The sequence below is a fragment of the Schistocerca serialis genome, chromosome 2, assembly GCF_023864345.2.
Source record: "Schistocerca serialis cubense isolate TAMUIC-IGC-003099 chromosome 2, iqSchSeri2.2, whole genome shotgun sequence".
In the NCBI taxonomy this organism is placed as follows: Eukaryota; Metazoa; Arthropoda; class Insecta; order Orthoptera; family Acrididae; genus Schistocerca; species Schistocerca serialis.
The window spans coordinates 758,560,722-758,588,125 of NC_064639.1; the positions used below are offsets into that span (position 1 = coordinate 758,560,722).

At 37.8% G+C, this 27,404-nt stretch overlaps 1 protein-coding gene across 1 annotated transcript in view; it reads left to right on the forward strand.

Annotated features, from left to right (window-relative positions):
• The window catches only part of LOC126457965 (serine/threonine-protein kinase ATR), a 359,569-nt gene that overhangs the window by 274,518 nt on the left and 57,647 nt on the right, over positions 1-27,404 (forward strand). Inside the window, exons 31-35 of the mRNA XM_050094723.1 lie at positions 2,071-2,284; positions 3,365-3,549; positions 13,378-13,550; positions 19,609-19,781; positions 25,446-25,589. Of these exons, the coding sequence (XP_049950680.1) occupies positions 2,071-2,284; positions 3,365-3,549; positions 13,378-13,550; positions 19,609-19,781; positions 25,446-25,589 (889 nt within the window). The remainder of the gene's footprint in view (positions 1-2,070; positions 2,285-3,364; positions 3,550-13,377; positions 13,551-19,608; positions 19,782-25,445; positions 25,590-27,404) is intronic.

Sequence of the window (27,404 nt, forward strand, 5' to 3'; positions counted from 1 at the left end):
CATCTCAGTTTTACTATACTGTTGCTGCTTCTCTGCTATTAGCAGATTAATTTTTCTTAATTACAGTGGTATGTTTCTAAATCTGTAAATATGTTTTACACAATACTGTTACTGCTAACCTCTTTTGAACAAATGCTTTATTTACCTTGGCAAGCTTCCATGTCCCTAAGACAACAGGACAACACTCTTTTCCATGGTCAACACAATGGAAGGTGCTTCTAAGAGCGTAATACATTGGACTGAGCTTCCTGGTTAATGTATCCATGTGGAGACTCCATTTTAACTGCAGTGTTAAGGATTGGACACTTCAGTTTTCCTTTCTTTTAGTTTGTGTTAAAAATCGGAAGTATTCCACCCTCACTTATTTAATCGAAAATACTGAGCTGCATGTGGCGGTTTGTTGTGATGTATTATATTCAGTGGAGTTTTCTTATTTCCCATTGTCTTATCTCAGAGATAAGGTTTTTGTTTCAGAACAAGTAATATGATAGTTACAATGTTTTGGAACAAATATTGTATTGAACACTGTTATTCAGTAAGGCTACAGAGAGGACAAGTGTGTAAAATATGCAAAAATTTAGTATTTTCATGTTTCTGTTTTGGTCCAGTTTTAGTTTACCATCAATTTGGACACAAAATCTTGCTCGAGGACTTTTATTAAATTATTGTTTCTTAAACCATGAAACAGTTTATAGAGGACAGGCCCCAAACTATTGAATAAGTACTCAGTTATTAAGCATACTGACTGTTTTGGTTTTAAAAATTACAGCAAACTCCATATTTTGTAGTTAACAATGCTGTTAAAAAAAAAAAGGTCGTTTACCGATATTTCCATAAAAAAGAACATTAGCCTCATGAGTCAGTGGACACATACACAGGCTTAGTTTCTAAGAGTACTGCGTTATTAGAATTTAGATCTGAAGGTGATCAGCTGGTATTGGTGTAGCATGGTATTTTCCTCTACCTTTATAGGCTTGGATTTATGTTTGTGCTTCGTGGGGACATTGTTGGCAGAATCAGAATTTTATTGTCTCATAACGTACAAGTTAAATCATTGATTTTATGTACCGGAGTCTCGTCATCTATGGAAAGCAATATTTTTTATATAATCACAATAAAATTTGAATATTATTTATTATTATTGTTTTTATCCTGATCAGATGGCCAGATCATTAAAAAATTCATCAACAGAGTAATAACATTTCTGCACCAGGGTGCTATACAATTCTCTTTTTACTGCCTCAATTTGGACCTTTCTAAAATTTGTGTCTTTTGGTTTATTGTATGCTTTCATTCCCATATATTGGGGAGTCTGTGCAAAAAGATTAAGCCTGTGTGTAGGCAGCATGAAGCTTTCTTTGTTTCTAGTTTCATAACTATGCTGGAAATTATTTGACAAAAAGAGTTTACGGTTATTACTTGTGAAAAGATACAATGCGGGAACGCTTAGTATCTTAAGATCTCTTAATAATGGCTGACAAGATAATAATGGCTTTGCACTGCATATGTTTCTGATAATTTTTTCTGCAAAGTTAAAATTTTTGTCATGTTGCTAGAATTCCCCCAGAAGACAATACCATATCTCATTACTGACTCAAAGTAACTATGGTATACTACTTTTTTTGTGTCTATACTAGTGACATTGGCTAAGATTGTCATAGCAATCGCTGGGCTGTTTAGTTTATTTTTTAGATAATCTATGTGTGAGGACCATGATAGGTTTCTGTCCAATTGTATTTCTAAGAATTTAACATGCTTTGCTTTATTTAGCTCCTGGCTTCTGTGCATAATGTAAATATCATTTATCTGAGACTGTTTTGTCTTAAATTGCATCAGCTGTGTTTTTGAAATATTTAGCTGTAGGCCATTTAAATGGAACCAAACATATAGGTTTTCTGGAGTTTCTATGACATTTTCAGAAATTCATTGTGTGTTTTTATTTTCTACCAGTACTTATGTGTCATTGTTTCATTACATGATAGCATATTGCTTGTATAATTCAAAAATTTCCAATAGATCAGTGAATAAAGTATGTATCTATTACCAAAAATAATTTTTCCCATAAAACAGGGGTAACCATCATCAGCAGGCATACACTTATCTCTTGAGTGCTGAAAAGTATAAACTTCCACAACTGTTGCTTGAGAAAGTAAAACTGCACTGGATAAAAGGCGATCATGAATCAGCGTTTCATGCACTGAAATGTGTTGTGTCTGAAGATTTTCCTGAGGAAAAAGAAGAGGAAGATGAAGAAATGACTTCACGGAGAATACTGTATGCCAAGGTGAAACTAATATCCAGAGTCCTCAAAAGTTGAGAATTTCAGCATTAAGACCTATGATCTTCGTTTGTAATGGTCTCTTTGTTTGAAGCCTGAGTTTAAAAGTAATACTTTGTGTAGTGTACTTAGATAGCTGAAACATAGAAAATTGTCATCATAGTTCAGTACATATATAATATGTAGAAAATATAGAAAACTGTATTGAACAGAAAGGGGAGGGGCAGTTATTGTTTTTTATCTTAATACATGAAAGATGAAATTAGTCTCCATAGAGTACTGAAAGTATAAAACACAGAAAAAATGGGATTTTTCCTTGAAAAAGAGTGAGAGGGGTTTAGGTGGTGATACTGAAGGAGACTTGTGTGTGGTTTCGAAATAAAATGCAACAGAAAAATCATTCAAAATGTAATATGGGAATCCATAAATGAGGAAGCACTTACTACCAAGCTGCCTTATTTGATACTGAAGCCATGTGGATGAATGTTCTTTGCATTTATGAGCATACAACAAATTACATTTGTCACATTTTTAGGCAGTGGTCTTTCGAATGTTGTGCTCCCAGTGTATTGGACATTTCTGCAAACATTTGTGAAGAACATTCATTATTACAGATGACTGTATTTGGAAGATATAGCTAGTATCCATATTCCTGTTTGTTGCTAAGTTCAAATGTAAGTTTTGTCTCTTTGAACATATTTTGTTTCAATGTCAATAAAGTATTGGGAAATGTTTAGTAAAAGACACCAGCTTAAAAACTGAAAGAGCCAAACACAGGAGCCCACCCTGTTAAATTGTGGAATGGCAATCCTTGAGCTCTTCTGAAGAGTCTGTCATAGCCTTACATATTGCAAAACTCAGTGGAATTAAAGTCTTTGACCATATTTGTGACTTTTAGTGATATTCATATTTAATTTTGTGCTTAATTGTTTGTAATTACATTTGATGAAGCCTATAGTACCTTAGATGTCAATTCACTTTTTGCCAATAATTTGTTTTCTTTTATTCTTCTGCAATAGAACACCATTTGCCTACTAAAATGTAGTGAAATATTTAATAATCAAATGAACAATAATTTCTTTTTAGGCACTACTTCTTTATGCTCGCTACAATGATGATATGCTGAAAGTAGATACTGAGCAGTCAGTCCGTAACTACAATCGTGCTCTGAGCATGTACGCTTGCTGGGAGAAAGGTTATGTAAGTCTTGCTCGGTTCTATGATCGTGTTTTGCAGAATTTCAGTGAAGCTGAACGTGATACAAAAGGAGGGTAAGGTTATATATATTGTACGTACCTCTTTTCAAGTATGTGTCATGTCATTTTATAATAAGTGTGTAGATCATTAAGAAGCAAAATAAAACAATTTATGAAGAAGGATGTGATCATTTCTTAACTTTACTCATAAGGAGGTTCTTTAAGATTGTGGGCTTAAACAGTATATTAGTTCTATGTCCGGAATTTCTCTCACTAGAATGGTAATCGTAACTTATATAATTTTCTTGTTCATAGACTTACCAATTTCTACCTCACAAACTGATATGATGATTCCTCTATAGTTACCTGCCACAAATTTTTCTCGTCTTTTCAATTTATTTAAACAATTTCTACTTCTTTTAAAGTCGTCCTGTCCACCTCTTACTCATCCCAGCTTCCTTTTTGACATCTTTCTGTGCTAATATCATGTGAGGTTTTTATAATGGCTAATACCACAGTTGGCAGCCCATAGCATTCTTCAGTCACAAGTTGTCACCTTCACAGCAACGTTGGCAACCTATAACTGCTAACTTTATGCAACTTACGATTCAGTCAAGGATTCAGTCATTTACTAGGGGGCTGACAGTTTGCTATTTATGTGGATCACAATCTGTTAACATATGCCTTTGCTGTAAAACCAGAGAAAGCATTGCCAAGGCAGTTATGCCATTTAGATTACATTAGCCAAATCACCACCTGCATTGCTTATATATGAAGGAAGCTGAATGTACCAGCAGATGTGCTATCATGTGTAGATGATGTGGACACGGCAGCAGATACATGCTCGCATGTTGAAACTGTAGAAGCTACCATTGATTTTGATGCCCTCACACAGGCCCAGCAATATGATGGTGAGTTACAAGACCTGTTGAAACAAGCAGCACAGCTGAAGTTGCATTGTGTTGTGATGCCTGAAGGAAATGTTAAATTGTATTCTGACCTATCTGGACCGAAAGCGCGTCCATTTGGGTCCCAACACTTCCGAGTGCATCACAGGCTAGCACATCCAGGAGTGCAGGCCACTATTAGAGTGGTCAAACAAAGTTTCGTCGGGCCTGGAATGTATGCAGATTCCAAAACATTTGTCAATCAATATGTGGGTATCTGATAGAATGAACATTTATTTCCACATAAAACATGTCTTTACAAGGTAGCTTACAAGCATGGAAGGCTTAACAGTTGCTGTAAAGAGTAACATGGAATAGTCTATACCTCTAACATCAAAGAGTAACTGTAATGACAAATACTAGTCACACAGAATGCTTATACACCATGTACACTTGCATCCATGGGGACGGAATAAGGTGACACGCCACCAATGTATAGAGTATGGGCAGAGCTAGCTAGGGTGCTTTTTCTCTGTGGTATTTGGGTTAGAAACGAGTCAGTTTTACATAGCCGGTGGGAGGATAGTTTTATGTGATCAGTGAGAGATGAGAGCACTGGAAATGAAAATGTATAATGTTCATAACTGCTTATTTATGATTATATTGTGTCATGAAGGAGAGTCTGAAATTACCACCACCAGAGCTCCAATATTTTTTACTACTTTTTTGGAGCAATTGTTTTGGTGACAGACTAAACTGTAGTGTAACGTGTGGTCTAGGTTGGGCTACAAGTTTATAGTTTGATTGTGACCTGGTAAAGCCAGCGAATGATGTGTCATTGCTAGAAGCAGTGTTTCGGAATGAAGGCTGTGATGGTAAACTGATTGATCCATGGTGTATTTTTACTAAAATAAATGACTATCACAGTTCCTTCCACCATGGCCACTGGCACTTTAGCTCATTATTTAAATATTAAGCCACATATACACTACTCACGGAAACAATATTATGAAAAGGAAAGTTGTAACTCACCATATAGTGGAGATGCTGAGTTGCAGATAGGCACAACAAAAAGCCTGTCACAATATAATCTTTTGACTATTTTCATGTGTTATTATTTTCTAATATGCTGTTTTCCTTTGTTACTATTTTCTAATATCCTGTTTTCCTTTCTTAATATATTCTAACAGTGTGCTGTTTTCCTTTGTTACTATTTCATAATGGTGCTGTTTTCCTTTGTTACTATTTTCTAAGGTGCTGTTTTTCTTTGTTGATACTTGATGACCCAGTGCTGTTTTTCTTTGTTACTGTTTTCTAATGGATTTTCTACTCATGAAACATGTTTTCAAAACCTATATTTCCAGCTAGTATATGCGAACACCGTTTTGAAATGTGGAAACAGCTATCTGTAGCAATATTGGTACAGATAAAAGGATACAGTGTTTCAGGCTGGCTACCGCAGCACAGCACTAGCATACATTTTTAATTTGTGTTGTGTAGAGTTGTTAGGTGTTGTATTTTTGTATGTTGTTTCAAGTTTTTCCGAAGAAAAAGAGTAATGGATGAGGCTTATGGAATACTTGAAGCAGAGAGTAGCAGCAATAAAAAACAAGGAGCTCTGCAGTTTATATATTTATGCATTTATTTTACCTGGCAAGATTAGGGCCTTCAGGCCCTCTCTTACACCTAACCAGGCATACTCAGATTGAACGAATTTCAGTTTGTACAGAACATTAAGGACATATAACGTGTTATACAGTATTAATGTTAAAGAAAAAAAATAGAGATTATAACAGTAGTACAACGATAATTATAACAATCAAAAAATAATTATAACAATCAAGAATAATAATAGTAATGACTACGTATTTGAAAATAAACATATTTTTCTTTTATGAATGTCAGTCCTATTGCTAGTTGGGAATTTTCTCGTTATGTTCTTGCAGCTTGTGAGTTATTCTCATTGAGCAGAAACATAAGACGATAGAATTGGGTGGAAGAGATACAGAAGAGGTAGATAGGTTAGAGGAAGAGAAATAGTATGGTAAAATTCGAAGTTATGATGGAGAGGAGAAAGAAAGAGATGAGAGGGGCACAACAATGGTGGCTATACCGTCCCTAATATGTAAGTTTTGAGTTCCCTCTTGAATGTTGAGTGGTTCTGGATAAGATGCAGATCACAGGGGAGCGCGTTCCATAGTCGTATGGCTGAGATGGAGAATGACATGGAGAAAGATTTTGTGTTATGTAAAGGTACAGCCAAGATGCTAGACGTATCCGATCTGGTATTGCAGTTATGGAATGATGATAGGTGTTTAATGTGAGAAGATAAGTATTGGGGGCACCAGTGGCTAAGAAATTGATGAAGCAAGCACATCGTGTGGAGATTGCATGCCTTATGTGGGCGTATCCAACCTAGCTGGGAGTATGATGTTCTGATATGAACATACAACCGTATATTGCACACATATCTAACGCAAGCATTCATCACTAGCTCAAGGCATCTCGAATTTTCACTATTTGTGCCGTGTTGAACTACATCACAGTAGTAAAGATTAGGCAAGACTAGTGTTTGGACTAATTTTTGTTTAACATGGGTTGGAAATATTTTTCTAAAGTTTTAAATTGCATGTAAGGAGGAGAGCGATTTCCGGCAAGCTGTGACTGTTTGTTCTTCCCAGTTTAGGTGTTCATCCAAGATTATTCCAAGATCTTTTACTGTTTTTTGGTATGGTAGTTGGGTACCATTGAGGAGTATTTGAGGGACTGTTTCGCGAAAGTACTGGCTGATTAACTTCGGATGAGATATAAGTATGACCTGGGATTTCTTGGGGTTTAGTTTCAGACCTAGGTTCTGTGTCCATCGAGAAACAGAGCAAAGATCTGGGTTCATACTTGCTACTGTGTCAGCAATGTTCTTGGGGCTTGCACTTATGTACAGTTGGATGTCGTCGGCATATAGATGGTAGTTGCAGGAGTGAATCACTGGAGAAATATCATTAATGTACAGTGAGAAGAGTAATGGACCAAGGACGGAGCCTTGGGGAACTCCAGAGCGCACGTTTTTCCATGATGACTTTTCCGACCCACAAATGACTTGTTGACTTCTGTTTTTGAGGTAGCTGTCAAACCAGTGTATTGCGCTGTTTAAGAAATTCAGCTGTTTCATTTTAATTAGTAATATACCAAAGTCAACTGTATCAAAAGCCTTGCTAAAGTCAAGCAGTGTTAGGATGGTAGCTTCACGTCTGTCCATAGCATGTTTATTGTCATCAGTTACTATGATTAATGCAGTTGCTGTACTATGGTGCTTTCGAAAGCCTGACTGATATTTGTCATGGATGTTATGAGTTTTGAGGTAATCCGTCAGCTGTTCGTGGACGATGTATTCTAGGGCTTTAGATATTGCAGGTAGTATGCTGATCGGCCTGTAGTCACCTGGCGACTTAGGGTTGTCAGTCTTAGGTATAGGTTGAATTAAACTTTGCTTCCACTTAGTAGGATATGTACTACTGACAAGAGACAGGTTGAAGATGTCTGTGATAACTGGAATAATAGTGTCTATGACATTCTTAATCATGCCAATGCTCACTCCATCATTTCCTACTGCCTCGGAAGAGATTCTCATAATTGCCTTGTGTACTGTGCCGGTAGTGACATGTTTTAGGAAAAACTTGTCTCTCGAGAGATTGATATCTTGGGGCTGGTAATTTGTCACTGCGTGGCAGTTTACAGCTGTTGAGAACAAATCGTTTAATTCTTCTGCAGACGCTTGATAAACAGCATCATATCTTTGCTTCCCTGTACCGAAACTGTGCAGCTTTTTCCACAGTGCAGCAGGTTTCGATATGCCGCATACGACAGAGCAGGCATGTCTGATTTAACTGCTGCTACATTTGGTATTATCACATCCATAAGCAATCCTGAAGCTGATAGCACTGCTCAGGAAGCAATTTCGATGATTTGTGTGAAATCATACCAAATGAATAAAAATTTGATAGTATGCATGTTTAACAATGTTTTTCATTTACTTAACTTTTCATAAGCTTTCAGGATGCCACCAATGTTCTACAAACTTTCATTACTGTTTGAGATATAGCTTGCTTCAAAGTGTGAAATAATTGTGCACAGCTCTGAAATGAATCTCTCATTGCCAAAAAATGAAGAGTAGCAGCAAGTCATTGGTTGACAGTAATGGCATTCATGATTTTTTTTTTTTTTTTTTTGACAAATGGTGATACCATATTTGGCAGAAATTCAAAATCAGTAGACATCTGAGAGAAGTTACAGAAATCAGAGTCATGTCTTGTATTCAGCTGTTTTGGGTTCCTAATAGTTCTTATGTAGTATGTTTTCGTCGTCCAACAACTCTGATGCCTTTCAATTTGTTTGCTTGAACCTTCAAGTATTAATATTGCAGCACCACATATCATTAGAGTTTCCTCGACTCAAAACGTAATGTAGCATATCATAAGATAACAGTACGACAGATAGCATTGCAGATGATGTGAACTCACTATGAGAAATGTTTGCTAGCAGTGTGGACAGAGACTGAAACAAGAAACAAGGTCACAAACATGTTGTGAAACATTGCAGGTTCATGTTTCACAAATTCTGAACACTTTTGTGTTTTTTGTCTAACATATCTGATGATGGCTGTAAAGTCAAAACTAGTTATCTGTTTAAGTAAATCAAAAGTTACAGTGACTGTTGTTTCTTCAAGTTTTATTTATTAATTTTTGAGGTTTGTGCCTCAGTCTGTGAAAATGGAAACCTGCTGGGATTGCTTTGTTGTCTGTCTGTCTGTCTATCTGGCTGTTAACAACTCTTTTCCTCAAGAACAGATAGCTGTATCAAGTTCAAATTTATGTCGCATATTAAGATCTGCAGTCTTTTGGCAGTGAAAACATTTAATAAAATCTTGTATATGTACATATATGAACTGACCTAACCTGCTCATTTCTTTTTGGATATCTGGGCTAGTCTGAGGAACTACTGTAGAGATTTTGATGCAGTCTTGGAATTCCCAGGACCGATATCTTGTCAGTATATATATTGAAAACAAGAAAAATTGAGATTCTCCATTTCCAGGATAGACAATAGAAAGCTTGCAAGGAGCCCTCAGTGCGCGAGTCCACTTGCACATGGCCAGTTCCTTCAAATTGATGTCACTAGCCTGCCCCAAAGTTGAAGTGAGCTATTTTATGACCTTTTCAGTTAACTTAGTGTTTTATTACTGAGATGAATGTTACAACTCTGCAACATAGGAAGATCAGGCTGTAATTGCTGTTGTTACAAGTATTATATGTGTCTTTCTGCTGTTTTTATTGGTTTCTCTTTTATATTTTAGTGCTGTGTGCCGCATCAGTAAAAAGTCCTGACAGTTTCTGTGCATAACATGTGGAAAACATTTATGATATCTGTACAAACTGTTATACCGTGCCTTTGTCCTTTCATGAGCCGTAAGCCTAATTTGACTAAGATTTTTTGTGGTATGCACTAGTGTACTGATGTTTGCACTTCAGAAGTTACAGTAGGAATATCAACATCTAGGTATTTGTGTTGATGTGGAATAAAATAATCACACATGCCCAGTCATAGATAAAGCAGGTGGCAGAGTTTGGTTTACTAGTAGGATGTTAGGAAAATTCAGTTAATTTACAAAGAAGACTGGTTACAGAACACTTATGCGTCCTATCTTAGAAAATTGATCAAGTAATAATAACATGAATAATGGGAGATATTGATTGTATATAAAGGAGGACAGCACAGATGCTTACAGGTTTGTTTCACTCGCAGAGGAATCTCACAGTAATCCTGAACAACCTGAAGTAGCAGTTGCTTGAAGGTACATGCCAATTTTTCTGTGAAATCCTACTCACAAAATGCCAAGAACCAATAGTAAATGAAGAACTTAGTAATATACTTCAGACTCCTGTGTATCACTCTCATAGGAACCATGAAGACAAGATTAGACTAATTACAATGACAGATGAATGTAAGCATTCATTCTTCCCACACTCCATAGACAGTTATAACAGGCGTAAACAGTAACATCCTGTGCAAAGGTAAGTACCCTCTGCCATGTACTTAACTGTACTTTGGACATTATGTATGTAATTTTATATGTACAGGTGTGAAAATCTTTTACATGCTTTGTAGTGAGATGCTTTGAGATCGAAAGTTGTTTGATTACACCATAAGTTTTAGGATCCTATACTTTATGTTAAGGACATGGTACTAAGATAATGCATAGTGCTTTTTTTCTTTTACTTATTTTGGAAGAGCAGTAGCATTTTTTTCCCCCGAATTTTAGTAATGTTTAGTGGTTGACTACCTTCCTTTCTTGATGTTATCTGTAATGGACTGAGGAACCCTATAACAATAACATATATTACTAAGAAAGAATTTTCAGTAATCAGATACTATTGAGGCTTCCAAATTCGGAGGAAACACAATAAATGGAAAACTGAAGTAATAACTGGTTACTGAAAATCCGAGCTCAATAAATACGTTTCTCTTTAACTTCAACTTTCACCGCATGTTGCACAATTCCACACTTGGTGGTGTAACTGGTGGTTAGTTAGCATCATAGGTTGAATAAATTCGTAGTTTTCCATTAACATTACTTCCTGGGATCTATGTTTTGTCAGCCTCTTCTCATCAATCCTAAATAGATACCCTTAAAATTTTAGTCTTCTTTTTTTTTTTTTTAAATTGACTCAACTTATATTTCATTTATCTGGTACACTCTCCCCTCCCTTGTAAACTGTTATGTCCATCCTGAATATTTTGACACTTTATCTTACAGAGGATCTTTCTCTCAAATTTCTTGCTTTCTTTTAGTCCAGATACTCCCTGTTGTTTGGAGGTACTCAACTACCTTAAAGATACGGCAGGCCTGTGAGCTGGAACAGTCAGCTCCAGTGCATACTTGATTGCACAGTCCTTTCCTACGGAGGTTTTCCCCCCTCCCCATTTGCAGGTGATTGTATCCAAAACATGATTGAAGATATGCAATATTAAAACATAGAAATGTTTCTAATATTTGCGCATGCAGAGAAAATTTGGAGTACTTTTATTTTGCTGTGGTTATTGTGTTAGTAATGATAACTCTTATTGTGTGCCAGTGCCATAAGCTGCTCATGATAATAGTAATACGTTCCAGTTTCCATGTTGGAAGATATAAAAACATACTGATTTCCTGATACACCCTTTTGAGTGTATATTCTGTGCATTGTTGTATTCATCACAATTGAGACATCAATTAGCTACACTCTTAAATCCCCATTATGTGGGTCAGTGTGTGTATGGCTTTCCACAAAATTATGCATGAAAATCTTACATCTGGCCTCAGTGGTCAGAGACAGTAGTCATGTGGGTGTGAGAGTTGTGCTTGCGTGAATCGTGTGCGTTGTTGTGTTGTCTGCTTTAAAAGATAGCCTTTTGGCTGAAAGATCACATGTTTGGCAGTCTTCTTGTTGTGCCTGTCTGCAACTCAATATATCCTGTATACAGTTGGTAGCAATCTATCCTTTTCATTCTTTAAGTTCTGGAGTGTTGTTGAGTTCAGAGTCTGTATCAGTTTATATATTTATTGCTTTTGGATCACAAGACAGTTTCTGAGAGAGTGATATTTGGAGAAGATCTTGGCTCTGCAGTTATCTCCCTTGACCACCAAGAAATACAGTTAAAATCAGACCTTGTGCATATTTCTGCTGCCAGATCTCAACACCTGTGTAACTCTCATTCACCTTCCTTGCTGTCTCAACAGATGACACTCATACCCGTTCAGAGCTGCATTCGACTCCCGATCACACAAACTACACTTATCTCTGTTGGCTTCTGGGCGCCTCATTTATTAAATGTTTTAAGGATCTCCCATTGATAGACAGTAACAAATATGGGAGTCCATACCGGACTTATATCATAGTAAATATTGTAATAACGATAAAGTTTGCTCTTAATTATTTTATATACCATATGTAACAATGTTAACAATGAAATGTAAATATTTTTAATATCAAACAATGGAAAATCCAGGAAGAAACATAACAAAATTATGAAAAGTAAAGTTGCCACTCACCATATAGCGGAGAAGCTGAGTTGCAGATAGGCACAATGGAAAGACTTTCACAGTTAAAGCTTTCAGCCATTGACCTTCGTCAACAATAGACACGCACGCACGCGTGCGCGAGTTCGCCCACACACACACACACACACACACACACACACACACACACACACACCTCTTAGGAGTAATTATTCTAATTGATCAAAGTTTGTATTAGCTTACTAACATTATACAAGAAAATAATCAGTTCTTGAAAATATAATTGGATTGATAAAAAAATCTACTCACCAAGGGGCAGCATGAGACAACACATGTAAAAGTTATGAAAATGTGGAAGCTTTCAGAGGAAGTGGTTCCTTGTTCTGTCAGAATAGTTGAAGAGAGAGGAAGGGGGATGAAGGAAGAAGACTGATGAGTTATAGGAAATGTGGAGGGTTATCAAAAAGTCTCCCAGAACTCCGTGTTATGTGAGGTTTACCGGACGGAATTAGAAGGAAAGATTGAATGTTGGTTGAATGATTTGACCAACAGTCAGTCCTTCCCTTTCATTCCATCTGTTTAGTCTCCCCTCATGTTGGGTTGTGGGTGACTTTTTTGTAACCCCATTTCCTGAACCTTGTCAGTCCTTTTCCTTCGTCCTTCTTTCTTACCCTCCAGCCGTTCTGCCAGAGGAAGGAGCCACGGCTTCGAAAGCTTGCGCATTTTACGTGTGTTTCTTCCTGCTATCACTTGATGAGTAGATTTTTCGTCTCTCTAGTTATATTATAATTTCACTAACATTATTGAATTTCAAAACCTGAAGTTAGTAATTTACTGAAATGTTGATACTAAAAGCAACAATGTGTGCTGTCAGTAGGCTTTACTTGCATACATTATTTTTTAACCTTCACAAATATTTGTCTGCAATTCTTATATCTTGATTCATTTCTGTTTGTCCTGTAGAGATGTTCAGTTGGCAATTGTGAACTGTTATGGAAGCTCTTTAAAATACGGCTGTAAATATATTTATCAGTCTATGCCACGGATGTTGACACTGTGGCTTGATTACGGTTCCAACCAAACTGCTGCTGGTCGCAGTAATGCTGGAATGGCTGCAAAAATGACGGAGCTAATAGGTGAATATAAATTTGACCAAGCATTCTTGCTAATACACTCCTGGAAATGGAAAAAAGAACACATTGACACCGGTGTGTCAGACCCACCATACTTGCTCCGGACACTGCGAGAGGGCTGTACAAGCAATGATCACACGCATGGCACAGCGGACACACCAGGAACCGCGGTGTTGGCCGTCGAATGGCGCTAGCTGCGCAGCATTTGTGCACCGCCGCCGTCAGTGTCAGCCAGTTTGCCGTGGCATACGGAGCTCCATCGCAGTCTTTAACACTGGTAACATGCAGCGACAGCGTGGACGTGAACCGTATGTGCAGTTGACGGACTTTGAGCGAGGGCGTATAGTGGGCATGCGGGAGGCCGGGTGGACGTACCGCCGAATTGCTCAACACGTGGGGCGTGAGGTCTCCACAGTACATCGATGTTGTCGCCAGTGGTCGGCGGAAGGTGCACGTGCCCGTCGACCTGGGACCGGACCGCAGCGACGCACGGATGCACGCCAAGACCGTAGGATCCTACGCAGTGCCGTAGGGGACCGCACCGCCACTTCCCAGCAAATTAGGGACACTGTTGCTCCTGGGGTATCGGCGAGGACCATTCGCAACCGTCTCCATGAAGCTGGGCTACGGTGCCGCACACCGTTAGGCCGTCTTCCGCTCACGCCCCAACATCGTGCAGCCCGCCTCCAGTGGTGTCGCGACAGGCGTGAATGGAGGGACGAATGGAGACGTGTCGTCTTCAGCGATGAGAGTTGCTTCTGCCTGGGTGCCAATGATGGTCGTATGCGTGTTTGGCGCCGTGCAGGTGAGCGCCACAATCAGGACTGCATACGACCGAGGCACACAGGGCCAACACCCGGCATCATGGTGTGGGGAGCGATCTCTTACACTGGCCGTACACCACTGGTGATCGTTGAGGGGACACTGAATAGTGCACGGTACATCCAAACCGTTATCGAACCCATCGTTCTACCATTCCTAGACCGGCAAGGGAACTTGCTGTTCCAGGGCAATGCACGTCCGCATGTATCTCGTGCCACCCAACATGCTCTAGAAGGTGTAAGTCAACTACCCTGGCCAGCAAAATCTCCGGATCTGTCCCCCATTGAGCATGTTTGGGACTGGATGAAGCGTCGTCTCATGCGGTCTGCACGTCCAGCACGAACGCTGGTCCAACTGAGGCGCCAGGTGGAAATGGCATGGCAAGCTGTTCCACAGGACTACATCCAGCATCTCTACGATCGTCTCCATGGGAGAATAGCAGCCTGCATTGCTGCGAAAGGTGGATATACACTGTACTAGTGCCGACATTGTGCATGCTCTGTTGCCTGTGTCTATGTGCCTGTGGTTCTGTCAGTGTGATCATGTGATGTATCTGACCCCAAGAATGTGTCAATAAAGTTTCCCCTTTCTGGGACAATGAATTCACGGTGTTCTTATTTCAATTTCCAGGAGTGTATTACTCAAGCACAGTTACTCATAAAATACAACAAAGGAAAAAAGTCTGAATATATTTCTCCATTGAAGATGTTGCTTAGCTGCAAGGAAATATTTCTCAACACTGAGAAAAATTAGATCATAAGATTAATATCATCATTGTTCAGTTGGAGTCATTCATGTTTAGATAATGGGCACAAATGTGAAGATTTTCAGCAGCACTTGCATTATGGAGATTATTCTACATCTAATCAATATTTTGGTAATACGGGGTGTTCAAAAAGTCTCTCCGCAGTGCCATATGATTGTTAGCTACGCATGCCGTATGCCACAGTGAATATACCGAAATGAAACTCGGTGAAATACAAGTTATTAATTTATTGAATATTCATTTTTACTTACAAATTTTCACATTAAATGTTGAAAGTGTCCCCCCTGTTGTTGAATACACAATTCAATTCATTTAATCATGTTTTCAAACACGAACTGTAACATTTCTTGTGTAACAGAAGCAGTGAAAGTGGCTATTGCAGCTTTCAATTCATCGATGGATTTTGGACGGTTTTTATAGACAGTTGCTTTCACTGCACCCCAGAAGAAAAACTCAGGTGGTGTTAGGTCAGGCGATCGCGGAGACCAAAGTACCTGTGAAATTATGCAATCACCAAAAACATCAGCAAGCAGTGACATTGAAATGCAAGTTGTATGCGCGGTTGCACCATCTTGTTGAAAATAACCGTTGAGTATTTCACTAAACACATTTATTACCGATTTTTTTTGGAGTAATAGACATTTTATCGGAAATATCGAGTAGTTTATCCTCTGACAAAATGCTAGGACGACCACTTCTCAGTGCATCTGTCACTGAACCCGTACTTCGACATTTGTTAGTCAAATCTCGCACAGTATCGCGATGTGGGAGTGTTCTCTCTGGGAAAACTGAATTAAATGTTTGATGAACTGAAAATGTGTATTTACCGCCAGCTTTGAGCACTTGTTCAACTAAAAACACATGTTCTTCAATGGTTAGCATTTTAACAGTGACAAAAACGAAGCAAACAAACAAGAGAACTAAACTTAAAACATTCACGTCAACGCGTAACAACACACGCCAATGATACTACTGATGCTGGCTGAGATAAACGAAACAGAGGAATGTTGGGAGAGTCCACTTGAAGGGAAGTAACCCAGGCAGGTGAACAGTCGTATGGCACTGCGGAGAGACTTTTTGAACACCCCGTAGCTGATTAGTGGATAAAACTATTACATGTAGCAAAATGAAAAAATGAATTAAATGAAAATATCTGTTAGTCTTAGTAACAACAACACAACAATAATAAAAATATTAATTTGTTGAATGAACCACTTGGTGCTGCTTGCCTGTTTGCTTGTCTGTATCTGTTTCATTCTTTCTCTTTGTTATTCCTTATGCTTTTCTTCTCTCCTTTACCTTAACATTCTTATGTTTTCTAGTAACACTTTAAAGAAGAATTTTCAGTTCTGTATTTGTGTTTCGGGGATGCCATTTGTTTGAAATTCTTGTGGACATGATTTCACCAAAGAGACATAATTTTTCTTTTTCACATCTCCATAAACCTTGGGAAATTTTTAAATTTCTCATCAAGTTTCTTTGTAGAGTCCAAGGTATCTTCCTCCATTCATAATCTTTGAGTTTAGTGATTTCTTGGTATGATTGTCTCTCTTTTTTGTGGTTGCCACACAAAGAACTTTGGACTTTTACCGTCTTGTAGTTTTATTTTTGTGAGGGTGTCAGCTTTATGTTCTTTAATTTTGCAATGTGGAATTATACATATCATTAAGTATGTGAACTTTCTTACTTTATTAGTTTGTAACGTAAAATGTTTTATGGTGCTGATGTATCGCTTATAATTAAGATATTTTTCTCCTAACTCATGTAAGGCAAGTTTTAGTTTTAGTTATATATAATTGGTATATTTGATTCATTTTACTACTGTTATTTGACCATTGTGATATATTAATTGTGTGTTTCACAAATAATTTTGTTTTCAAATTAAACAGGGTTTTTATTGTGAGCCCATTTTCTAGTCTATAAATTACATCATGGAAACTTTTGTTTTATCTCTTTCTCTAAGTTTGAACTTGTATTTCTTTCTTAGTACCAAGTTTCTCATCATAGTAGTCATGAATAAAATCCTCTCACTTTGGAAGCTGTATCATTTTGTTATGGAACCTAAGCACTCAGAAAATTATCTCTGTCCTCATTGACAGAAACATTTGTTTTTTTATTGTTATAGCTTGTTGATGTTGTTGTGTAGATAACACAAAGTTACTAGTTCCACTGGTTGCCAATTAATTAGTCAGATTTAAATTCACATTGCTTAGCAGTTTGGCGTCTGATTCTTTTCTCGGCCAATAGTCACGTTAATTTTGGGTACCGATTATCACAATCAGCAAGGGTATGGACAGATCACCAGCAAGCATCCTACTGTTGGAGTGAAGAACTCTATTCTCAGTGACATGTTTCTGCATGTAATGCGTCTTGCACAAATAGCTTGATGCATAACAACTGTTTCTGTCGGTACTTGTGCAAATTTTGACAGTAAACCAGTTTGCTAAAGTGTCAGACTAGTGATCCAGAAGTATGTTGATCCTATGACTTTTCCTGGCATTTAATCTTATTTTGAATTCTCTAAATATTTGCAGTTGTGATAAATACTGATATAGTGTTATTCAAATATCACATTGAACCAATTTGGCTTCCTGCTGTCTTATTCTGTCAGGCTTCAAGTTACTCACATACACAAGGATTGTGAGAATAAAATATTACAAATCTGTTATCAGAGTCATATTGTCCTGATCTACCAGTACTATCTATCCGACTTTCATTCAACCCAACACTTAATTAGTCTGGATTGTTCTGTTCGATGATTTATTATTTCTGACTTAAAAACTAAATAGATATGATTTTTACCTCACACAACTGCCCCCATCCCCAATTGCAGGTTTGTCTTGTGCATCCCAGCCCCCTCCACCACCACCCTGACCCTTCAACCCTATACTGCCTTCTACTCCCATCTCCATTATTGTTGTGACACCATAACCAGAGATGGAGATAATTCATGTTTCTCTACCAACATATGCAATGTTACTGTTAAGCTTTAAACTTCACTGAAAGAAAGCAAGTGGTCAGATAGTGGCAATTTTCAGTGCCTTGTTTAGTTAACATTAAGATTCTAGATAGACTGGAGTGGATACTTTCTCCCAGTACTACTAAATCTGAACTTTGTGGGATGGAATCTATATCTGGCATGTGGCTGATTTCCGCTACGTACTTATTCTCAAACTAACACCGCCCATCCCACTTTCAGACTGTGTCTTGTGTGTCTCTGACTGCTCTGTTATTATCTGTTACTTTTGCAACATATAAGGTTTCTGAACAATGTCTTCTGCATTTCATTGTTTATTTTCTTTTATTATGCTTTACTATTTTTACTCTGAATTTCTTCCTGTTTGATCCATTAGTCTAATTCTTTTAGAAAAGTACTTATGAAGAAAACTTGTGATTCTTTCATCTTCCTGTGTCAAAATGTTTATTGAGTAGCGCAGTTCTTACAGTCTAATGAAAGAAAACAGCATCTGGAACAGTTACTACATTTATTATTTTGTTTACTAGTATTTATTTGATAAACATATCCTCAGATCTAAAAAAAAGTGATGCAAAGTGCAATTTATCCAAAAGGGTTACCCTGCAGCAGTAGACTGGATAAACTGCACTTTTCTGAACTAGCTTTAGATCTGAAATGGTCCGTTCATCAGACCAATAATCACAGTTATAAGTACAATGTGTGCCTGGAGGAATGGTCAGTATGCTCCAAAATGCATACCTTAAGAGCTGTGGGCAGTTGTTCAGTAGAAGAGATCTGTTTCACAGTAGTGAAGATGAACAAGTACACATAGCTCTTAAGTTATGCATTTAGAGCCCAAGTTTACTAATTTTTTTTCCTTGTTTCGGTCCATACTACTGCCTCTCAAAATATGGAAATAAAGAGCTTACAGTATTGAAGATGAAGTAGTACTTTAGCACTTAAGGCACAAATTTTAGAGCCCCTGTTTACTAGGCCTTTTTGCTTTTCAGAATAATTACAGTCCCTCCTGGGACACCCTGTATAGTAAGTGATACAGTTTTTTTTCCGTTATACCAACAGTGGTCACAATTTTCCTAAGGCATCACTCTTCAGTTGTTTTTGTACTGGTGATTCCCGTTTCTACGTTATCAAATAAGACAGTACGGTTTTTAAGTACTGGACATCTTTTCAGCATGGGGATTCAGTTTTCCACATAGCCATTCTGGTTTAAGTTTTCCATGATTTTCCTAAATCCTACAAGACAAATGTTCAGATGGCCCCTTTGAAAAGGGCACAATCGGTTTCCTTCCCTCTTCCAAATCTTTACCCAACCAAGCCTGTGTTTGTCTCTTATGGTCTTGTCACTGAAAAGATTTTAAATCCCTGACTGTGGCCCTTCCTTCCTGTAGTTCTTTGGTGGAATATCATCATACGTATTTCTTTTTCATATATCTGAAACATAATATGGATAAGGTCTATGAATAATAAGGATTTTTATCTATCTCTGTTTTGTTCAGTGAAAGTAACATCAGCTCTACCCCCTTACATGCTGATGACTGCACTGTCACAGCTTATATCAAGAGTGTGTCATCAGAATAGCATGGTGGTGAAACAGCTGAAGACTATAATTATCAGAGTGCTCATCGCATATCCACATTATGTTCTTTGGATGTTGATGGCACCATTAAAGGTAAATTGCATCTTAAAATGTCATATTGTCTGTACCTTTTGACAGTAAAATCTGCATTAGTCGTGTGATTGGAGTTATCTGGTACTAACGTTTATGTGTTAATTATTCACTTCGCTCAGAGAGAGAGAGAGAGAGAGAGAGAGAGAGAGAGAGAGAGAGAGAATGGATGTATTTGCATATGTAAAAGAGAGGGGAGTGGAGGAGATGGGTAGTGAGAGGTGGAGTATGAAATAGACAGAGAAAGGGGAGAGGACAAGATGGACAGAGAGAGGGGGGTAGGAGGAGGTGAACAGACATACAGGGAGAAGGACGAGCTGGATGTATAGAGGTGGAAGATGAGATGGTCAGAGAGAGAGGAGGAGGAGCTGGACTGTGAGGGCGGAGGAGATGGTCTGAGAGAGTGGAAAAAGAGATTGATAGAGAGGGGGAGGAGGAGATGGACAGATAGAATTTAAGGCAGATATGGAATAAGAGGAGGAGGACGAAGAGGAGGTGGACAAAGTTAGTTGTGAGGAGGATATGAACGGGGGGGGGGAGGGGGGGGATGTAGGAGGCATGTGGAAGATAGTGATGGGTAGGGAGCAGATGGAAGAGAGAATATGGATGGAGCTAGGTGGAAGAGGGAGAGGGTGTTTGGAGCCAGTCCAAAGAGGGAGAGCGTATGACAAGGCAGAGAGAAGGAGAATTAAAAGATGGACAGGGAGAGGCAGAAGGAGGAGATGGGCAGACAAAAAGGGGGGAAGTAGGAGATGGACAGACAGAGGGAGCAGGAGACATACAGACAAAGAGGAGGAGAAAATGGACTGAAAGTGGGGAGGAGGGGATGCATAAAGAGAGGAGGAAGGAGTAGATCAACAAAGAGAGCTGGGATGTGGAGTTGGATAGAGAGAGGGGGAGGAGGAGGTGAACAGAGAGAGGGGGAGAAATAGATGGATGGAAAGAAGGTCAATGTTTTAAAAGATGTGTGAGCTGAAGAAGATAGGGGACAAATGGGAAAGCATACGGGATGTGAGGAGGCAGGTGGAAGAGGAAGAAAGCGTGAGGTGAATGAGTGAGACAGTGTGGGGAAGCAGGTGGAAGAGGAACAAATTGTGATGAGGCAGGTGAAAGAGGTACAGGGTGTGGGGAGGCAGGTTGAAGGAGGACAAGATGGGAAGAGGAACGTGGAAGAGGGGAGAGAGAAATAGTGTATCTTTCTCCCTTTCAAGTAGAAGATTGAAATAAATAAATAAATATCCAGGCAACACCAGGTACTCGGCTAATATATTATAAAAATGCGTGTTGTATTTACTTATGTATGTTTCACATCCCCTCCTAAACCACATGACTGATTTCAGCCAAACTTGTCCCTCACATCACTTACTCTCTGGAAAGAAGTACATTGGGGATAAGAACGATCTACCTCCCATAATGGCAGTGGGTGGAGGGTTTGAAATGGCAGTAACACTGAAGCATAACTCAGGAGCATCTTCAGTAATTTCAACCAAATTGTGTACGTACATGACCCAATATTTGTGTAACTATTCGTATAACAGTACTGTGGTGGTGTATACCACTATCTACCATAGGAGTGTCATTGGGGGTGAGAAGATGTGATACATAAAAATATTCAATACTGACCAATATTAGTGTCGAATTCATAGTTTTTGTGGTTGCTAGATTCACTGGTGACAGTCGTGATGATGATTTTTCTCTGTAATGCCTGAAGCAATTTCAACCAAACTTGGCACATGTATCACTTGCTACCTGGAAAAGATAGCCTTGACAGTAAGACATCCCTAGCGCACCTACGGCTAATGGTGAGGGTGAAATAAAAGCATAGCTCTGGAATACATGGAATGACGTAACTAAATTTTATGTACACGTGATTTATTAATTTCATAAAAACACTGTTGGAGTATTACCCTACACTTCTAAAGGTGAAGTGAGGGATGAGAAGAAAAAGATGTAAAAATGTTTGAAAACAACCTGTTGGTATTTAGTTAACTTGGAATACATTAAAAGTGTGAAGTACAATCTAACTCTCATTTGTGTCATCCAATGTGATAAACAACTTTTTTTAAGAAAAGAATGAATGAATATTAGTGACTGAAGAGATGAGGTGAAATACCTGTGCTATTACAAAAATTAAAAGTATTTGTTCAATTTGAACACCTAAAATGTTGTGTCATTGTCCACGACTTTTTGCAAACTTGTTATACACGGGGATTTAAAGTTTCCTTAGGATTCAGAAATTTCAGGTGAAATTCACTACAGATGAAATATGTGTAAAAATATCTTGAATAATTGTGACAACAAAAATAATCAATTTTCAGTTTTTGAAACTGCATAAGCAAAGAAAAACTACTCACCGAGGTATGGCAGGAGAACACACACATATAAAGGTTAAGAAAATTTGCCTGCTTTCAAAGTCAGTGGCTCATTCTTGTGGCAGAAGGGTTTGAAGGGGAAGGAAGAGGGATGAAGAAAAAGGACTGATGAGCTTCAGGAAATGGGAAGAGTTTGGAAAAGTGGCCAAAAACCCTGGGTCAGGAGAGATTTACAGGAAGGAATGTAAAAAATAGTCTTTCCTTTTCATCCTATCTTGTAAGTCTCTCTGACCTGCATTCTGGAACACCTTTTCAAACTTCCCTCATTTCCTAAATTTCACAAGTCCTTTCCCTTCAACCCTTCTGCCAGAAGGAGGAGCTATTGGCTCCAAAAATAATGCATGTTTCCTTAACCTTAATATGTGTGTGTTTTCGTGCTGCTGCTTGGTGAATAGATTTTTTTGTCTATCCAGTCACATTACATTTTCATAAATTGAACAAATGTGTGTGTGTGTGTGTGTGTGTGTGTGTGTGTGTGTGTGTGTGTGTGTGTGTTCCCCCCCCCCCCCTCCCCCTCCCCTCCCCTCCCCACAAGTGATCTGCCAGAGACAGCGTCACCAAACATGTTCTTTATTCAGTTTCCTAAAAAAGCAAACAAGACAGCAATACAAAAGTTAGAGGTGCAGCAGTAGTAAAGATTGAACCTGAACCAGAGGCTGAGCTGTCTCTTGCACCATCAAGTATGCTATGAGGACAACTGACACTAATTGTATCTGGTGGGCTGCTTGAATTTACGTACACAATGACCTGATTGTCTAACATCAATGCTAATTAACTTGGAAATGGCAGAAGATATCGAATTTTTTTCTTAAACATTTTTTTTTCTCTGCACAAATCTACCCTTCAACACCCTTACAAGCTTTCAGACTGTTTTCTAACCTCCCTGCATATTAAATGTGTTGATTGTTTTTTTACTTTTGGCATGTACTACAGTTTGACTGAAGAGAAATATTCTTTTGCTTAAATAGAGCTAGTTCTAAAAATTATGTTGTTGAGTTAGGTAACTGAAAATATATGAAATTTTACATTCATGGAGGCTAAACATGACTTGGGATGTTCTCTATTCACGTTCAAACACAGTTGAATTTATGTCTTCAAATCTCTAAATTCATTGATAAATATTGCCATTAAACACTTAAACTCCCATTATAAAGTGTAGCCACATTGCCACCATTTTGCAGACCGGATAATAATGAGCTAGCTGTACTCTTAAATAAAACTCAAGACAGCAACTCAGATAGTACATAATGACTCTAGGAGCAGTAAGTGAATTGCATGTGTTCACCACAGTTTCTGTTGTGCCTCTGGCTGTATTTGCTACCCACCATGTTACATATTATGATTCTGGTGTTAGGATTTTATTACATGTAATCCACATCTACATCAATACTCTGCAAATCACATTTAAGTGCCTGGCAGAGGATTCATCGAACCACCTTCACAATTCTCTATTATTCCAATCTCGTATAGCACACAGAAAAAACGAACACCTATATTTTTCCGTACGAGCTCTGATTTCCCTTATTCAGTTCTCCCTATGTAGGTCAGTGTCAAGAAAATGTTTTCGCATTTGGAGGAGAAAATTGATGATTGGAATTGGAGAAAATTGCTGATTGGAATTTTGTGAGAAAATTCCTCCACTATGAAAAACGCTTTGTTTTAATGATGTCCATCCCAAATCCTGTTTCATTTCAGTAACACTCTCTCCCCTATTTCATGATATTTTAAAACGTGCTGCCCTTCTTTGAACGTTTACGATGTACTCCACAATCCTATCTGGTAAGGATCCCACACTATGCAGCAGTATTCTAAAAGAGGATGGACAAGTGTAGTGTAGGCAGTCTCTTTAGTAGACCTGTTACATTTCCTAAGTTTCCTGCCAATTAAACACAGTCTTTGGTTAGCCTTCCCCACAACTTTTCCTATGTGTATCTTCCAATTTAAGTTGTTTATAATTTAATTCCTAGGTATATAGTTGAATTTACAGCCTTTAGATTTGACTGATTCATCGTGTAACCAAAGTTTAATGGATTCCTTTTAGAACTTATGTGAATGACCTCTCATTTTTCGTTATTTAGGGTCAATTGCCAATTTTCACACCATAAGTATATCTTTTCTAAATCATTTTCCAATTTATTTTGATCTTCTGATGACTTGACTAGTAGATAAACAACAGCATCATTTGCAAACAACCTTAGATGGCTTCTCAGATTGTCTCCTAAATTGTTTATGTAGATAAGGAACAGCAAAGGGCCTATAACACTACCATGGGGAACACAGAAATCACTTCTGTTTTACTCGATGACTTGCCATCAGTTACTGCAAACTGTGACTTCTCTGACAGGAAATCACAAATCCAGTCACAAAACTGAGATGATATTCCATAGGCATGCAATTTCACTACAAGCCACTTTTATGGTACATTGTCAAAAGCCTTCTGGAAATCCAGAAATATGGAATCAATTTGAAATCTCTTGTCTGTAGCACTCAACGCTTTGTGTGAGTAAAGAGCTAGTTGTGTTTCACAAGAACGATGTTTTCTAAATCTGTGTGAACTGTGTGTCAATAAGCCGTTTTCTTCATGGTATTTTATACACGTATGTTATGTATGTATATAATGTATTTTATATATTATGTAGTGGCTATGACACACACTTACCATAAGAGTTACAGTACTTTTCTGTAATGTCAGTTTACCAAAAAAAATTTATGATTTTGATAATACCATTTTAAACCTCTTGGCAGATTAATACTTCATGTCCTAATAGCATTTGAACATGGGAACTTTGTTTCACAGGCTAGTGTACTACTGAATGAGCTGTCCAAATACAATTTACAACCTGTCCTGACAACTTCAATTCCACCATTAACCCTTCTGTCTTCCAGAATTCACAGACGTTCTCCCACCGTGGGACTAACACACTGAAAGAAAGGAGAAATAGCTTAACCACAGAATCTAAGGAGTGGTTTCTGGAATGAATTTTCACTCTGCAGTGGAGTGTGTGCTGACTCAAAACTTCCTGGCAGATTAAAACGACTTATGAAACTGGGACTCAAACCTGGGATCAACGAGGGTGGATCATGAGTTGTACTTCAATAGCTCAGTCACAAAAGGCAAAGGTCCCAGGTTCAAGTGCCAGTCCCGCATGCCGTTTTAATCTGTCAGCAGTTTCAAATTGGGACACATTATGCTCCAGAGTGAAAATTCAATCTGGTTGTAAATATCACAATTAGAATTATTAGTTAAGATCCTCTTTAATTTTTGTACTATATTCATACATTTTTCTTTGTACAGTCCAATTACAACGTTCGAGCCAAACGGTGTCATGAAATCCTGCATGATGAGAGCGTCATCCACGCTGGTCTCTCAAAACTCGTCAGTGACTACATTGCACTAACAGATATGCTTATTGACCTCACAAACAAACCTGTTTCTGATGTAAGTTTGAAAATTTGTGTGTATAAGTTAAACTAATCTGTGTTTCAATGTGTTTAACTAAAGTACCTTTTAAGGATATAGCTGCTTATTAATTGTAATAATTAGTTTTAGCAGACAGAAAGATGAAAATCTGTATATTATATTTTTTATCTGGTGTAACTCAGATTTGCTTTTTTCAAAAGTTCAATGACGTATATATTTGAAGATGCCGAATTGTGGTTAAAGGAACAATAATTTGAAGAAACAGGAGTGATGTGTGCCCAAGTAATTTTTCAGTGTTCTTTAGTAATTTAAGCAGTTATTTAATCATAGGTATATTGCACAGTGAAACATACACCTAAGCTAGAAAATGCACATGTCGAATTGACTGACATGACATATGAAAATAATTTGTCAGAATTGAATTACTGTGGTGTAGCATATTACTTAAGTAAACTGAGATTAATATGGGTCAGGGAAGGTAAAGAAGGAAAAGTTGAAATAGATTACTGGAACAGTGGGCACAATGGAAAATCAGGAAGAGACAAAAACTTAAGAATTTTATTAGAGTGGAAGAAGTTGGTATAAAGAAACTGAAATTTGAAGAAAGAGCACACTGCAAATGTATGTTGGTCTTAAACACTAAAATGGTCCTCCTAATAAATGGCATTGGCTTTGTAGAAAAAATTGTTTCTAAACTTTTGAACCAAATTCAGGAAGACTATTAACATCTTTACTCAGTTTGAGGTCCATTAGAGCAGGTTACTTGGTGTGTTTTTAGAACTGATTAGTATAACCAAATGTTGTTCTGCTTAAGAAAGAAAAGCGGTAGTACAGTTAACCTGCTAATTTATGTTACAAATACTTTTTTCCATCAAATTATTTGTTGCTATTCAAATTATCCATCACTTAAGAAAAGTAATCAATTGTAAGAGAACTTTAGCAGAGCAATGATGACACATTTGATGGAATGAGCCTTGTAATTTTTTCTCTTCTTAAAAGGTGAAGCGAGATGGCACATTAGCTTGAGATATTAGATTTACATCTGAGTAGAGTAGAATTAAATTCTGCATCAAGGCACTCAGACTTAGATTAGAGGAGCTGTTTCAATAGAAGTTGGTCGATGATATGCAACTTTGTACTGATACTCACTTGTTTAAGGTCACTACCAACACCAGCTTTCAGAACTGTATGCTACTACACTGACAGTTGTTGAAGCCATATTGTTTCTGTGTTATCATTGCATTGTTGTTATGATCATGTACAAATGAAATCAACTTTCCAGTATCATAAATGGGATATAGTATTCAAGTGTGTGAAGAACAATAAAGCTGCAGACCTAGACAAACTACAAACAGAAGAAACTGAAATGTTTGTACCTGTTACAAAACAGTGGATATTAAATCTTATGAGTACCTTTATTTCAGAATTGCAGATTCCTAAGATATGCCGCAAAACTAATGTAGTACCACTTTTAAGAGCCAGTAGTATCGGAAAACTTTTGTCCACTTTCAGTTCTCTGGCACTTGTATAAGATATTGAAAAGACTGATTCTATATTAAATATCAGAGTATGTTGACAAAAGTCTAGTAAAAGAGCAGTCAGGTTTTCACCCAGGAAGGTCTTTCTGTGGACAGATCCTTAATTTGGTTCAATGCATTGAGGACGATTCTGAAGGAGATCAGGTTTCAGTGCGGCTTTCATTGCACTTGCAGCACCTTATGATATGGTCAACCACAAAATGATGGTTAGAAAAGTGTATTCAGTCGCAAAGGATTACCACTTAACACAGTTCACCCAATGTTTGCTGCAAAACAGGAAATAATTTTTCACTCT